At 48.2% G+C, this 14,225-nt stretch overlaps 1 protein-coding gene and 1 long non-coding RNA gene across 4 annotated transcripts; one reads left to right on the top strand and one right to left on the bottom strand.

Moving 5' to 3' along the window:
- Positions 1–788: 788 nt before the first annotated feature.
- LOC126514860 (uncharacterized) lies at positions 789–3,953 on the top strand. Its single transcript, XR_007595693.1, has 2 exons — positions 789–1,399; positions 3,168–3,953. It is a non-coding gene; the product is annotated as an uncharacterized lncRNA (long non-coding RNA).
- Positions 3,836–13,993, bottom strand: C1s (complement C1s). Of its 3 annotated transcripts, none has more exons than XM_050164053.1 (12): positions 13,831–13,993; positions 12,903–13,046; positions 12,354–12,561; positions 11,936–12,113; positions 10,655–10,780; positions 9,648–9,847; positions 8,394–8,547; positions 8,002–8,117; positions 7,499–7,577; positions 6,875–7,006; positions 6,145–6,219; positions 3,836–5,006 (listed from the first exon to the last, which is right to left on the bottom strand). In XM_050164053.1, the coding sequence occupies exons 2-12, from the start codon at positions 12,923–12,925 to the stop codon at positions 4,210–4,212; spliced, it is 2,088 nt and encodes a 695-aa protein (XP_050020010.1). In that variant the 5' UTR covers positions 12,926–13,046; positions 13,831–13,993; the 3' UTR covers positions 3,836–4,209. The 3 variants fall into 3 exon arrangements, with proteins under 3 accessions (XP_050020010.1, XP_050020013.1, XP_050020012.1); XM_050164056.1 differs by having other exon boundaries at positions 13,712–13,832; XM_050164055.1 differs by lacking the exon at positions 13,831–13,993 and adding an exon at positions 13,199–13,322.
- Between the last annotated feature and the right edge of the window lie 232 nt (positions 13,994–14,225).

The raw sequence follows: 14,225 nt of genomic DNA, 5'->3' as shown, positions 1-14,225 counted from the left end.
AAGGTAACATACATATCTGTATTAAATCAAGTATATATTGTGTGTTATACACAAGTTAGCCAAAGGTGATTTTTTTATTTATGGTTTGAGCAGGTAAAATATAGGCTACATGTTTTGTAAGGGTTTTTTTAGGTTATTTCTTTATGTTTGTAGCCAGGATTTTCAGGTGGTCTTCCCCAATCAAACCTGATCATCTTCAACCTTTAACAAATCCACAGCCTTTCATTTTCTATGAGGACAAAATCATAACCTCTTCCCCAAAGTAAATTATCTTTTGACTTCCATTTAGAAGTCAAGACATTTTAAAATTATATAGGTTGGTTTAATCCAGATGTTTACATAACCCAATGTGTCTTAGCAACTGTCATTCCTTCATCAGCAATCAGAAAATTCAAAGACAACAAACAAAATAACATACGGGATCCAGACTCTCTGTGTATTTCCCATCTTTATGTGGCTTATTATATTTTTGTTACTTTAATCCTATTTTAAGGACTTTATTATTTTTAAACTATTTTTTCTGTGACTGTCTAAACCATTTTTCATTTCTCTCCCAGGCCTAGGTACATTTTTAAACACACTGTAACCCACCTGGGAGGCTGAGGTTAAAGGGCCAGAATCCCAGTGACCTCGGCTATATAGGAAGTCAGAGGCCATCCTGGACTACAGGAGACCCTGTCTCAAAAAAAAAAAAAAAAAAAAGAATAAAAAATGTAAGGAGCTGAGGAAATGCTGAAGGAAGACCCCAGACTCAAGCAGATGCAAAGACGAAGAGCCTTTATTCTACAGAAACTTCCAGCATGTGTGCAGGGTAGAACACCCGTACAAAATGGCAACAACCCAGGGAGGAGCACGCAGGCTCCTTTTAAACACCGCCAGGGGAATGTCGGGGTGGTAGGTCATCTCAAACACAATTGGTTCAGCAAGCAGCGGTTACATTAGTATACTCGTAATTGGCTGAGGTTTTATCTTTGGACCTATTTGAGTGAGTTCCAAGGAGGTTGCAGGACTGTCCTTGAGACTTTGTGGGGCTGACTCAGGCCTTGTTCCTTCTCTCCTCCTCGTCCCTGTTGTCAGGGGTATCTTGGTTAACAGCCCTTTATTTAAGAAATTGAAACTTAGACCCTGCTTGTGAAATGGAGGAAGTTTAGACTTCTCAAAATAGTATCAGTTATAGTTCATTTTTTGCTCTTTTCTCAAATATCAAAAGGAAGGAAGTGGCCTGTGCGCTGTCACACACATTTGCGGAGTTTTTATTTCATTTTTATTTATTTTATATGTATACATGTTATGTCTGAATGTCTATCTGTGCATCATGTGTGTGCCTGATGCTGGAGGAAGACAGAAGAGGTCATCGGATCCCCTGGAACAGGAATTATAGACAGTTGTGAGCCACCATGTAAGTGCTGGGAATTGAACCCTGATCCTTGGAAGAGCAGCCAGGGCTCTTAACCTCTGAGCCATCTCTCCAGCCCTGTTTCTCGGGGATTTGTTGTTGCTATTGTTTGTTTGTCGTGATCTGGTTTACTTTGTGAGACAAGGTCTAGAGTCTAACTTTTTTTTTCCTTTTTTTTTTTCCTTTAGCTTCTCAAGACAGGGTTTCTCTGGCTGTCCTGGAACTTGCTTTGTAGACCAGTTTGGCCTTGAACTCACGGAGATCCAATTGCCTCTGCCTCCCCCCACCCCCCCACACACACACCTGTTAGTCTAACTCTTCAGCACAAGCTTGCTTTGAACTCACTCTGCAAGCCTGCCTGTGCTCAAAATCCTACTTCAGCTCCCAGAGTAGCTGGGGTTAACAGGCCTCGAGGCCCAGCAGGCTGCTTTGTGCTCTGGTTAGTGGGTGATGTGTTTACTCTTCAGGCTAAGTGAACTTTTGAACTTAACTATTTTTCTTTCTGCAAGATCAGAGTCCCTTCTTGATAAACTAAACACACTCCTGCTCACTCTGGCAAACTGGTCTGAAAGCCACCTCTCACAGCAGAGAGGCCAAGGCCCTACCCCACCCCCAGATTATTCTTGTTGTTTGATTTTTAGTTTCTGTTTTTGTGGGGCTGGGGATTGAACTCAGAGCCTTGTGCATGCTAAGCCAGCATGATATCGCTGAGGTAAACTTCCATTCATATTATTATTTTAGTTGCATGCAAGCATGCCTGCATGCGTGCACGTGTGCCTGTGTGCATTCGTGTGTAGCTAAGTTCTTGCATGGACACACCAGGGTCCTCACATGGAAGTCAGAGAACAACTTGTGGGAGTTGGTCTTCTCTTTCCATCACGTGGGTCGTAGGGATCAAACTCAGCTTGCCTCGCCATCTCACAGGCCCTTCTTCTAAATTTTTTCCAATTATTGTTGTTTCTATTTTGTTTTGAGACAGGGTCTCACCACGTAGTTCTGGTTGGCCTGGAATTTGCTATGTGGACCAGGCTGGCCACAAATTCCCAGAGATACACCTGCCTCTGCCTCCCCAAGTTCAGGGACATAAGGCACACACCATCATACCCAGCTCCCTTTCCCCATTTATTATTATGTGTGTGTGTGAATATAAATATGTGTGTGTGTGTGTGAAGTTGGTTACCCATGCACACTGCATGTGGAGGTCAGAGTACAATGTTGAGAAGTCAGTTCTTGCCTTCCACAGATTTGGGGCTGGAACTCAGATTTTGTCAAATGTGTACTCTCCAGCCCTGGACTCTCATTCTCAATCCTTAACCCTCATGAAAACAGGACAGAACCCCTGTTTTCAGCTTTTAAAGTGCTGTATTTCTGCTGGGGGTATAGCTCAATTGGCAGAGTGTTGACCTAGCATTCATGAAGCCTTGAGTTCAAACCTCAGCACAGCATAAACCAGGCCTAGTAATGCCCATTGGTAATCCCAGAAAATGGAGGCAGGAGGATCGGAAGTTCAAGGTCATCCTTTGCTATGTAGCTTGTTTGAGGCCAGCCTGGGCTATAGAAGACCCTATCACAGCAGCTCCCAACCTGTGGGTTGAGATCATCAGATGGTCTTAGGAACCGAGACACCACTCAGTAGCAAGATTACAGTTATGAGTGTAATGAAATGAAAATACATGTATGACTGGGGGTTCCTAAGTCCACCAGAAATGTGTTTTGTCATGACCCACGGATTGAGAACTGCTGCCCTATTGTTTTTAATTCTGTGTTTCAGAGCTGGAGTATATCTCATACCCCAGCGACAGAGCGCGTGCCTAGCCTGTGAGGCCTTGGGATGTGACGCTCAGCACAGCAGGTAAGCAATACATACTGGATATTGCACTTGGGGAGACTGAGGCAAGGGAGCAATAAGTTCCAGTCACATAGTGAGTTCTAAGTTGGTGTAGACTACATCCCAAGATCTCACACAAAACCCTTATCCGACGGTCCTTTGTCATCATGACATCCTTGGGGTGGAGATTTCGTTTTGTTTCCAGCTTTCTTCCCTAGAGAGAGTCAGAGAAGCTCTCTCTGAACTTTTAGCTGTCACATTTTGTCACAGAGTTCAATCCAATTTACCACCTAACTGACAAATTGACCAAAACTACCAAAAACAGCAGAGCAAGAATGTTCAATGTCTTCCTTTGTTTTTTCTGTCATTACATTGCATGATAAAAGGGAATATTATAAGAAAATTAATTTCTGGGAGGCATATTGGGACAACTCACAAAGGAAAACTAAAAAGTCAATTCTAGCTTCACGGTATTCAGTAAACTCAGCTGGAAAGAAGAAAAGCTGAACTCCCTGTCTGCTTGACGGTCAAAGATGAGCGGTTGATACCTGAGTTTCATGACAGGATGCCCTGCCATTTCCCTCTCCTGCGGCCCTGAAGTCAGCCAGAACCAGATTAGAAACATGCTTTATTGTAAGTAAATAGAGGGCTCCAAGGACTATAAATGTAATCTCAAGCAGGTAAAAGAACGGGAAGGAAAGTTAAGCTATCCTTGTGGAAAGGCGCAAGACAGAAGGGCCTCTGCCTTGCTGTTACCGGAGCAGACGGGAACTCACACCTGAATCAGCAGCCTGTGACCAGACCCTCCCTCCACCCGGGAGGATGACGCAGGAGTACGGTTAGCACTGAACAATCTGGACAATCAAGTCCAGTGCTAATCGTACTCCGGCGTGTTCTCTCCATCGTTGTGAGAGACCGGTACTGTCGTGCGGATCTGAGAGCAATGAGCTTGCGGTGCCTTGGAGGGGCTGGTGGTGCCCGCGGCTTAGTCTTGACCGGGGACACTATTCTCCTGCATAGTTTCCAGTATCCAGTCCATGTAGTTCTTTACCTTCGTGTAGATCCCATAGGTCCCACACTTCTTCCCCCAGGACACCAGGCCTGCCACATAGAATTTGGGGTCCTGTACACTGGGGACCCGCAATGCAAAAGCCCCGCCGCTGTCCCCCTGACAGCTATCAACACCCTTCTCTCCAGCACAGATCATGTTGCTGGTGAAGACATAGTCCTCTGCCCTCACTCTGGGGGTCTCCTCTTTCACCTGCTGGCACTTCTCTAAAGAGGTGACGGGTAACTTTGCCCCTTTGAGGTTGAGAACAATATTTCTCCTCTCTGTTCGGCCCCACCCTGAAATCAGCCCCAGGTCACCCTCGGAGAGCTCATACTCTGGGGAGGTGCCCGGCAGGCAGATGGGAGAGACGGTGGGCCCCATTTTCACGGGGTCTTTCAGTCGCACCAATGCGATGTCATTGTCAAAATTTGTCCGTGTGCTTAGGTCATCCCCCAGTTTCCAGTCCGGATGAATAAACACACGTTCGGAGGTGAGCTTCTGGACATTGTTCAGATGTTCCATTCTCACAGACGTGGACCCCACGTACATCGATGGGTCGGAAATTCCCTCCACGACGTGGGCCGCTGTCAGCACCCAATACTCATCAATGAGAGCCCCACCAGCCCGTGGGTACTCAAAGAAGACTTGCCAGGGAAAATTCTCAATCTGCGCAGGGGATCCTCCGAAGATCCTCTGATAGGTTTTAAAGGGCTTAGTGGGTACTCCACAGACTGGATGGGAATAAGAACAAGAAAGGGAGGTGCAGGAGGTGAGGCTGGCCTCTGGAAAACTCAGCCACCCAACTACTGTATCCAGTGGGTGGCCAAGTTCTCCAGCATGTCTTCGTCGATGTCAGTTGCTCAACTACCTCCACATTTGACTTATTCTAGAATGGTACTTTGAATATCATTGGCCCCCCAGAAGCTTATAGGGAGTGGCACTATTAGGAGGTCTAGCCTTGTTGAAGTAGGCGTGGCCTTGGTGGAGGAAGTGTGTCACTGTGGGGACAGGCTTTGGGGTCTCCTATGTGCAAATTCTTCCTGTTGGTGTGGATCAGGATGTAGAACTCTCAGCTTCTTCTCCAGCACCATGGCTGCCAGCATGCCACCATGGCCCACCATGGTAATAATGAGCTAGACCTCTGAACTGTAAGCCAGCCCCAGTTAAATGTTTTTCCTTTATAAGAGTTGCTGTGGTCATGGTGTCTCTTCACAGCCATAGACACCCTAACTAAGACACCTAACCTCCCCTGAGCATCTCCTTTGGCACTGCCAAGCAGGTTATGGTCAAGATTGGCTCAACAGGAGGCTTATGTGAACAACTGAACCAAACGAGCTAGCACTTTCCACTCTCCACAGTCTGACTCACAGCCTCTCTGAGGCACACTCACGCCCAGGCTTGGCACGCGGGGCCAGAGACCCAACTAGAAGGTCATGCTGGGAAACTTTAACCCCACCCAGACTGGAAGCAGGCTTTCTACCTCCACATCGTGCTCAGATGAAGCTCTTAGCTAGAGGGTGTGGAGGGAGGGGTCTCACTGTGTAGCCTAGACTGATCTCACCATCCTATCTCAGCATCCAGAGTGCTGAGTGCACAGCCCAGCACCCCACTCTGCTAATGTGGTTTGATCTGTGGTTCCCTAATGCCTAATATGACACCGTCTGTTGCTGCTGGAAGACTTTCTTATTTCCTTTCAAGTCAGTCTGAGTTGATACAGATGAAGGAACTCCAGAACCCAGAGTTACTACTACCATACTCCACTCTGGGGTGCCAGGATTAAGTCCTTTGCTGAGAGGTTAGCTATTTCCACGTGGTACCCGCTCCCCTCATGGACATCTACGGCCTCTACCCACACCGCAGCCCGATTACCTGGAACACATTTGGGCAGCTCTATACCCAGCTCATCATTCACCCAGCTCCCGTTAGCAGCGCAGCGATACTCCCCTGGAATAGCACAAGGAACACAGGTCACACTTGGCACATCTCTCCTGCATCCTCCATTTACACACAGACTCTCTGGACATTGAAGGGAGAACCATATCCAATCAGCTAGAAAAGAACCTTCGCTCAGGAGTGATGGCACTGGCACTTTAGGAGGTGGAAGCAGGAAGGTCCAGGCCAGCCTCTGCTCCATAGAAAAGGCAAAGCCACCCTGGGCTATGCAAAACTCCATTTCAAAAACAACGAATGGGAGTGGGGGTGGGGAGTGGGAGGAGGATAGCCCAGGCTCCCCTTGAACAACTGCTACCTTACAAGGGCTAGGATTACACACCTCCATCACCGTGCCTGCCCTGCAAATTCTACATGAAAGAGCTGGTCCAAAGTCAGATAACCACGTGAAGTGGATGCTGCAAAGGAATTCCTGCTGCAGCTGTGACACTAAGCCAGTGACCTCTATGATCCCCCTTCAATGATCCCTGAAAACATACCCTATCCCACAAGCCAACTGTGTCCTTAGACTAAGCCAAAAGGAGGACAGTGTCTATCTACTCTTTCTCACTTCTCTATCATCTCTCTCCAACCAGAGAGACATGGCATTCACCCCTCCACCTCATTCACGCTCCTCCCCCTCTCTCTTCTTCCGGTAGAAGAAACCTACCGCCGTGTTCATTGTGTTCCATGTAATAATGCGGCTCCTCGCACGAGTAGTGAATGACAGAACCAAATAGAGTATCTTCTGGATTGTCAACTTTACCATTCTGAATGGGTTCTGGAAGACCACAGTCCACAGCTACAAGAAGCAGGGAAATGGACAGTCAGGACAGTCATTTTCTCCCAGGAAGAGTTAGGGCCCCATTCGCTCCTCACTCTTCCTCAGCCACGTCCATAACCACACCCATGATGAATCTTCCGACACCAGCTCTTTTGTGGCATCTTCTCTAACCCAGCTCTCCAGCCCACTGAGACCTGCCAATCCAGATGGCCCTTGAAAGAGGCCAGGAGGAAGCTATTTCTCTGGTCGGCAGAGGCACCTGTAGAGCCCAGAATATACTCCCTTAGAGTTCTCGGCTCCATACTCCATTGCCCCTTTCTTTAGAAGAAACACATTAGTCTGCGTGGCCTAGGACTAGACAAGAGCTAGACAATCCTCCATTATAGGGTTAAAAAAAAATGCCATTCTTTCACAAGCCTAAAAGGAAACCATGCGGTTGAATTCTGATGTGCCGATTATCCCGTTCCCTTTGGGAAGGGCAAGGGGAGCTCCACTTGAAGGGACACCTACGCTGGCATTGTAGTCCAGAATTGCTCCACTGCCCATTGCTTTGACAAGTAGAATAGAAGAACGTTGAGCCAACATTTCCCTGGAGAAAAACAGACGTCAACATCAATTTAGAAAAGCATATGGAAAATCAAATCCAATAACTCAATTGATCTCAGGCCTTCGATCAATGAGAAGTCCTCATCAAAAGAGGCTTGGGGCATCTTTAGAAGAATAACTCTGAACACCCAGGAGCTGGGGCTGGAAGAGAGCCCTGCCCCAGCATTTCAACTCCCTTCCTGAGGAAGATTGATGGTGGAGAGGGCGAGGTGGCCCCGGAGCTCCAGACCTCATGGGGAGGATGGACACCCAGACCTCTCACTGGAAGGATGGACACCCAGACCTCACCAGAAGGACAGACAATCTTCAGCCATTCCTTCTATGGTTGATCTGGCAGCGACAGCCTCCGGCACCCAGATGTCTGATCTGGAGCCAGAGACCAGGGAGAAGCCTCAATGGTACTTTACCTCCACAACCTCAAACCCTTCCGCGCAGGATATCTTCACCACATCTTTAAACACGTATTTTGCCTTTTCAGGCTCCCAAATAGAATCGGCAGTGATTTCTCTAGGACAAGGGATTGCTTGAGGAGGACAGAAATGAGATTTTACTAAATGGTTAGAAACTGTGTGCTAGGTTACATAATTCCCACTTTTCTGAGACAGGGTCGGGGTCTCTCTCTCTCTCCTCCCTCTCAACGAATATGACGCCACTAATTAGCTACCCCACTCCCCGTTGTCTGTGTTTTCAAGACTCTCTTAAAGGTTACTAATCAGACAACAATCGATTTGTTTTGATTCTACACGTCCAAAGAATTTATTTAGTATCACCAACCAAAAAGGCCCTTTTAGCTACTCACGGTCTCCATGGTAACGAAGTTTCCAGCCCTTCCTTTGCCCTGTTAGGTCAGTTTGAAAGACAATATCAAGAGTATTGCTCTGGGTTTCAATGGTTAGTGGCCCAGGGAATCCATTGCCACAGTAAGGACCAAATTGTTGATTCTTTGCAGCAAACTGGAAGGAAACAAGGTAATAAAATCAGAAGAGAGAAAAATCTAAAGGAAGAAATTGAATGGGGTGTGAAAATGAAATGATCGGCACAGTATAAAATCAGAAGTAAGCAAATGAACAAGAAGATTCGCAAGAGGAAAGATTATTTAAATCCCAAAAGCTGGACCTGACGGCGCAGGCCTGTGATCACAGCTAGTTGGAAAAGCCAGGAGAGTTATAAGTTAAGGCCAAATTGGTCAATTTAATGAGAATCTGTGCCAAAATAAAGACTAGGGAGAAAATACAGAAAGGGCTGCAAATGGAACTCGAAAGTAGAGCACTTGTCTAGCATGCGTGAGGTCAAAGGTGCAGTCCCCAGTTCAGGAAGGAATAAGGGGAGAGAGGGAGAAAGAAATGAAAAGAAGAAATCTCACATTAGGTGTGCTGGCTAACATCTGTAATCCTGGCACTCACGGGAACCTCTCACTAGGTGTGCTGGCTAACATCTGTAATCCTAGCACTCAAGAGGCTGGGGTGGGAGGAGTTTTTGAGAATTTTGAGGCAAGCCTGGGCCACATAAAGCTCTGCCTTAAACTGGGAGCTGGTGGCGCACACTTTTTTTTTTTTTTTTTTTTTTTTTTTTTTGTTTTTTCGAGACAGGGTTTCTCTGTGGTTTTGGAGCCTGTCCTGGAACTAGCTCTTGTAGGCCAGGCTGGTCTCGAACTCACAGAGATCCGCCTGCCTCTGCCTCCCAAGTGCTGGGATTAAAGGCGTGCGCCACCACCGCCCAGCTTGGCGCACACTTTTGATCCCAGCATTCAGGAGACGAAGGCAGGTGGATCTCTGAGCTCAAAGCCAGCCTGGTCTACAGGGTGAGTTCCAAGAAAGCTGGGGCTACACCGAGAAACCTTGTCTCAAAAAAACAAAAACAAAAACAAACTTGCCTTAAGGGAGGAGCAGGGTAAGGATTAACTGGGAGAGAGAGAGGAAGAGGTGAAGGAAGGCCTGTGGCAGGGTGTTTGACTAACAGGTGAAGACCAGAACCACAGAGGAGGAGGCTGTATGAGAAGTCTCGGCAATCTAATGAGTTGGGGTGGGAGCCAAATTCATCATCTACTACGCACAACTAAACTGTCCTGGCAGTTCCCCTCTGAGTCAGCTGGCTCCACATCAAAATCTTCTCTCCGGATGGTCACCACCACTCGGAACCCTTTCTCCAACCGAATCTGGTAGTCACACCTTGAGTTCTCCGGGTATGAATTGGGATAATTGGGACTTGTGATCTCTCCAATCAGGGTAGTGAATACATTCCCACTACAATTGACTACAGGAGAAAAAAAAAAAAAGGAGAAAGGACCAATCAAATATAGGGACAAACAAGAAGTCCCACCCTCTTCTAGTTCTCTTGTTATAAACCCAGAATCCCCAGAGTCCCCGAGTGAAGCCTCCATGAGCAGCAATGGCCCACAGGGCTTATGAGGAGAGCTAGCCAATGCCTGTGCAGTGTCACTTGGCTTGTGACAGAACTTTCTAGCGTTGCCAACAGTTTCTTTACAGTCATCTATCTCTTTTCCATTTAGCTAACTTTACTCTGAGGCCTTGTGCTGGGGTTTGGACCTTAAATATCTCTCAGAGTGGCACATGCTAAGGGCTCGGTCACTGGCCCGTGACACTATTAGGAAATGATGGACTCTTCAGGAGGTAGGGCCTAATAGGAGGAAGTTAGGTCACTGGGTTCTGGCCCTTGAAAGGGATACTGGTATCCCTGCCCTTCCTCTCTGCTTCCCAGCTGCCCTGAGGTGAGTCACTTTACACTACCAGCTGTCTGTCTCCCTTACATGGCGCTTTGCCACACCACAGACACCAAAACAACGGATCCAACTAACCAGGGACTGAAACTGCTAGAACCATGCACCAAAATAAACATCCCATCCCTTTGTTTATCTCACCTTCCACAGCAGTGGAAAGCTAAGACACCTCATCTTCTCCCCCTCACCCCCACCCCTGAGGCTCCCACTTGGTTTATGGACAGCTAAAAGCAGGTGCCATTGGAAGGGAAAGCCTAATCAAAGTGGAAGGACGGACTAAGCCCTCAACCCACTCTAAATCCTGGGGAACATGAAGACCTCACCCCCGCAATTCCGCATGTCTTCATAGAGGAAGTATTCTGGGGGACAAGAGCAGAAGTAGCCACCAATGAAGTTATTGCAGAAGTGGCTGCAAGGGACATCTGTAAAATCTGTGCATTCGTTGACATCTGCAAAGAGAAGAGAAAATTCAAGGTCAAGGACCAAGATCTAAAAGGAGGAATGTTGTTAAGCCCAGCTCTGTAAGGATGAGGAAAAACAGAAAAGTCACACTGCTTAAATGCTCTCAAACCCCCAGGCATGGTGGCTCATGTAACACCGGTATTCAGATGGCTGAAGCAGAGGACTGTGACCTCAAGGCCAGCCTGGGCGACAGTGTAAAACCATTTCCCAAAGAAAAAGAGAGAGGAGGGAAAGAAGGAAAGGAGAGAGGGAGGGAGGGAGGGAGGGAGGGAGGGAGGGAGACTCTAATGCTCAGAAAGCATCACGGAAGAGGGGCAGAAAGAATGCAAGGGCCAGAGGAAGGAACGGAAGTGCTGGGACAGTGTCTTCAGGGCATGACAGGGCCCTTCCCTCTCAGACTCACTGCAGCTGTTCTGACCTACAAGACTGAGCTGTCAATATCCTGTCATGGAGTGGGGAGGGGCTCGTAAGGCCCCGCCGTCCCTGAGGATGGGTAGGCAACTAATTCATCGCTGGAGGAAAGAGGCATTTTCTTCAGTGGTGTAGACACGGGTCAAGTGCCCACGCTCCCATAAGTAACCCCGTGACAAGCTCTTGTGCAGCCCTAATGAAACTCACCTAGACATAAAAAAGACACACAAGCAGAAGATGGGAGAAGAAAGGAATCAGTAGAAGGGACAAGAGAGGGGAAAGAGGGCAAGCTTGGACAAACGAGTATGAAAATACCAGAATGAAGCTCATTATGACGAATAGCTAGCACATGTTAATGAGAAGGAGTTGGGAGGGGGCAGAGATGTGGCTCAGTGTTAAGAGCAGTGGCTGCTCTTCCAGAGGACCTGGGTTCAATTCCCAGCACCCGGATATGTGATAAAGTGCTTGAATTTCACCAAGGCAATTCATGGACAGACCCAGGGCAAGTCCACAATTGTTAAAGATATAAACAGCCCAGGGCAAGGTGGCACATACCTGCACACTGAAGGGAGAGTTGAGAGCTTGAAATGTGGCCTGCCTGGGCCGCATAGTGAAATCATGACTCAAAACAAGTCAGAACGGAATCTTCATCTAATACCGTGTGTGGAATTTTCCTTGCTTCTCGTCTATTAGTTGGATCAGTGTGTCACATACCGAGAGTGGAGTCTTACCTACGGCAGCGTAATACGCAGCAAAGCCAGTGAACCGTTCTTCGTTGGAGAAGTCCGACTTAAAGACCACCTGGACTCTATTGTTCGGGATTTGAAACTCTTCCACAATGGGGGAGTTGGCATTCTTGCTGGTCCTCTTTCCGCAGAGTCTCCCTTCCTCGACACCTCCTGAGATTATCTAAGAGAACAGTCAAATTTAGAAGTAAAAATGGACAGAGAGACTAGAACCGTATTGTTCACTGTTATTCCCAATCTCCACGCCAAAACACACACACACACCCGCCGCCCCCAGTGCTGTGGATCAAACTCATGCAAATACTCTACCATTGAGCCATGCCCCCAACCTATTCTGCCCCTTCCCATGCCCTCATCCCTCTCCACCCATCCATCTCTCTTTCTCATACGCTCGTAGAATTACCTGCACTGAGTCATATTCACACTTCTCTGACAGCTCCAGGTCCAGATGGGTGAAGTAGAGGCGAACCCCAAACCCTTCTGGAACTTCTATGTCCCACGTTTTCTTGATGTCATTGGGGTACGCCTGAGGATAGTTAGGGGACAGGATCTCCCCATGCATGGTAGGCTCAGCAGAAACTGATGCCAAAACAGAGAACAAGACAATGCACCTGGAAGAGAAGGGGGGACGCAGGTACCAATGCTTCATGCAGAACTCTGGCGTCTGTCCGCAGGAGACCAAAGGGGAAGGGAAAAGGCAACCAGTGTGCCGTAGCATAGACTTGGAATAAACATATAAAAAGTTTAAACTCAGGCTTCAGATCTGAGCTCTGTCTTGAGAAGATGGGAAGCCTCATGTGGCAGGCCTGTGTGGAAGCCCCACTCTCTGGGGGCAGAGGAAGGATGGTGAGGTCCATGCCAGCCTGGGCTACAAAGTGAGCCCTGTCTCAAAAGCATGAAAGAGCAGAAGAATGTGAGGATGGAGTCTGTGCATATTTCTGTAGACACTTACCACGTCTCCGGTGATTTGCCCATGGCTCTCTGGGTCTCTGGACCTCTGACCTTGGAGCTAAAGGGTGGCCGGCCTGGCTGTCTTTGCCTGACAAATATAGGCACCTGCTTTAGGGGTGATGGGCCACCCAGCGCTCAGTGTCACCTTTGAAAGAATACCAGACAGATAACGTTCTCATCAGTAACCGTCACCACAGGAGACCTGTTCTCTCACACCCTCCCCTGCACGATTTCAACTGACTTCCTAGACCAGATCTGGGTCTCCCCCACCTCCCATAGCAGCCACGAGCCATCTACCAATACTTCTGCAGACAGATGAGGAGCTTCTCCCTATCTTTTGTGTTGCTCTCCACCAGCTCCTGGCCCCTTGCATCAGATGCTCTCTATTTCCACCCAGGTCTGTCCATCCTGAACGGCCGGCCACCTGGGACTGTTGCCATCCCCTGCCGTGGAAGCCAGCCTTATTGCAGGTGCTTCTGCAGCTGCCCCAGTGGCCTCTGGTGGAAGCTTCTTTCCATAGGGTCAGGGACCTTCCTCGGGGACCTTGGGGGAAGGCTAATCAGAAGGAAAGTATTGCCCCTGCTGTGACAGGGTCCCCAGGGAGAAAGGGACAGCTGACAAGAGGCTATGTCTTATTTTAATTTTCTGAAGTTGGTTTGTTTTGTCCTTTTTAAAAAGCAAGATGTCTTCCCAAGTTCCCAGAAAAGTCTTTCAGAAATTGCCTTTACCCCTGAAACCACTGCTATGTGGGAAGATGAAGCCGGGGTTGGGATGGGGTTCAGCATATGAGAAGCAGTGCCTATAGCCTACCCTTGTTCCGAGTTCCTTCCAGCCCTCCACCTTTGCTCCCAGCTCTACACGGTTCCCTGCCGTTTCCTGTTCCTCCATCAAAGCCTTGCTCTTCAAGGTTTGCCTTTTAAAGTTGTTACCTTCCGGAGCTGATGGGAACACGTGGCTCAGTCTCCTCTCCTGCCACTGGCCATGCTGTGAAGACCCTGCGGCTCCAGAGGAGTCAGCCTCTGCAGGAACCTCCGCCCGACCTCCCTGTTCTGTCTGCTCCTAAGATTCCCTAACGGAGTGTGCATGTCCGAAATTCCCTGTTCCAAAACAGAGGGGGCTGGGAGACCACACCAGGGCAGGGTAACTCAGCCTTGATCTTAGAGCGCCCTCTGCTTTCAGAACAAGAACTGCATCGGTCTCCCGGAGCTGAGAGATCCCGCTATCCAGAGCTCTCTGGAGACAAGAGGAATGGGGAATTCTGAGATTGCCTAATTCTCTCTTTCAGCCAAAGGGCGTGTTTCACAGCTTTCGGCGAAGTCAGGTG

Source organism: Alexandromys fortis, unplaced genomic scaffold (genome assembly GCF_014885135.2).
Source record: "Alexandromys fortis isolate MF-2015 unplaced genomic scaffold, M_Fortis_MF-2015_v1.1 scaffold_150, whole genome shotgun sequence".
NCBI lineage: Eukaryota > Metazoa > Chordata > Mammalia > Rodentia > Cricetidae > Alexandromys > Alexandromys fortis.
This window is presented reverse-complemented; position numbering and strand designations above follow the sequence as displayed.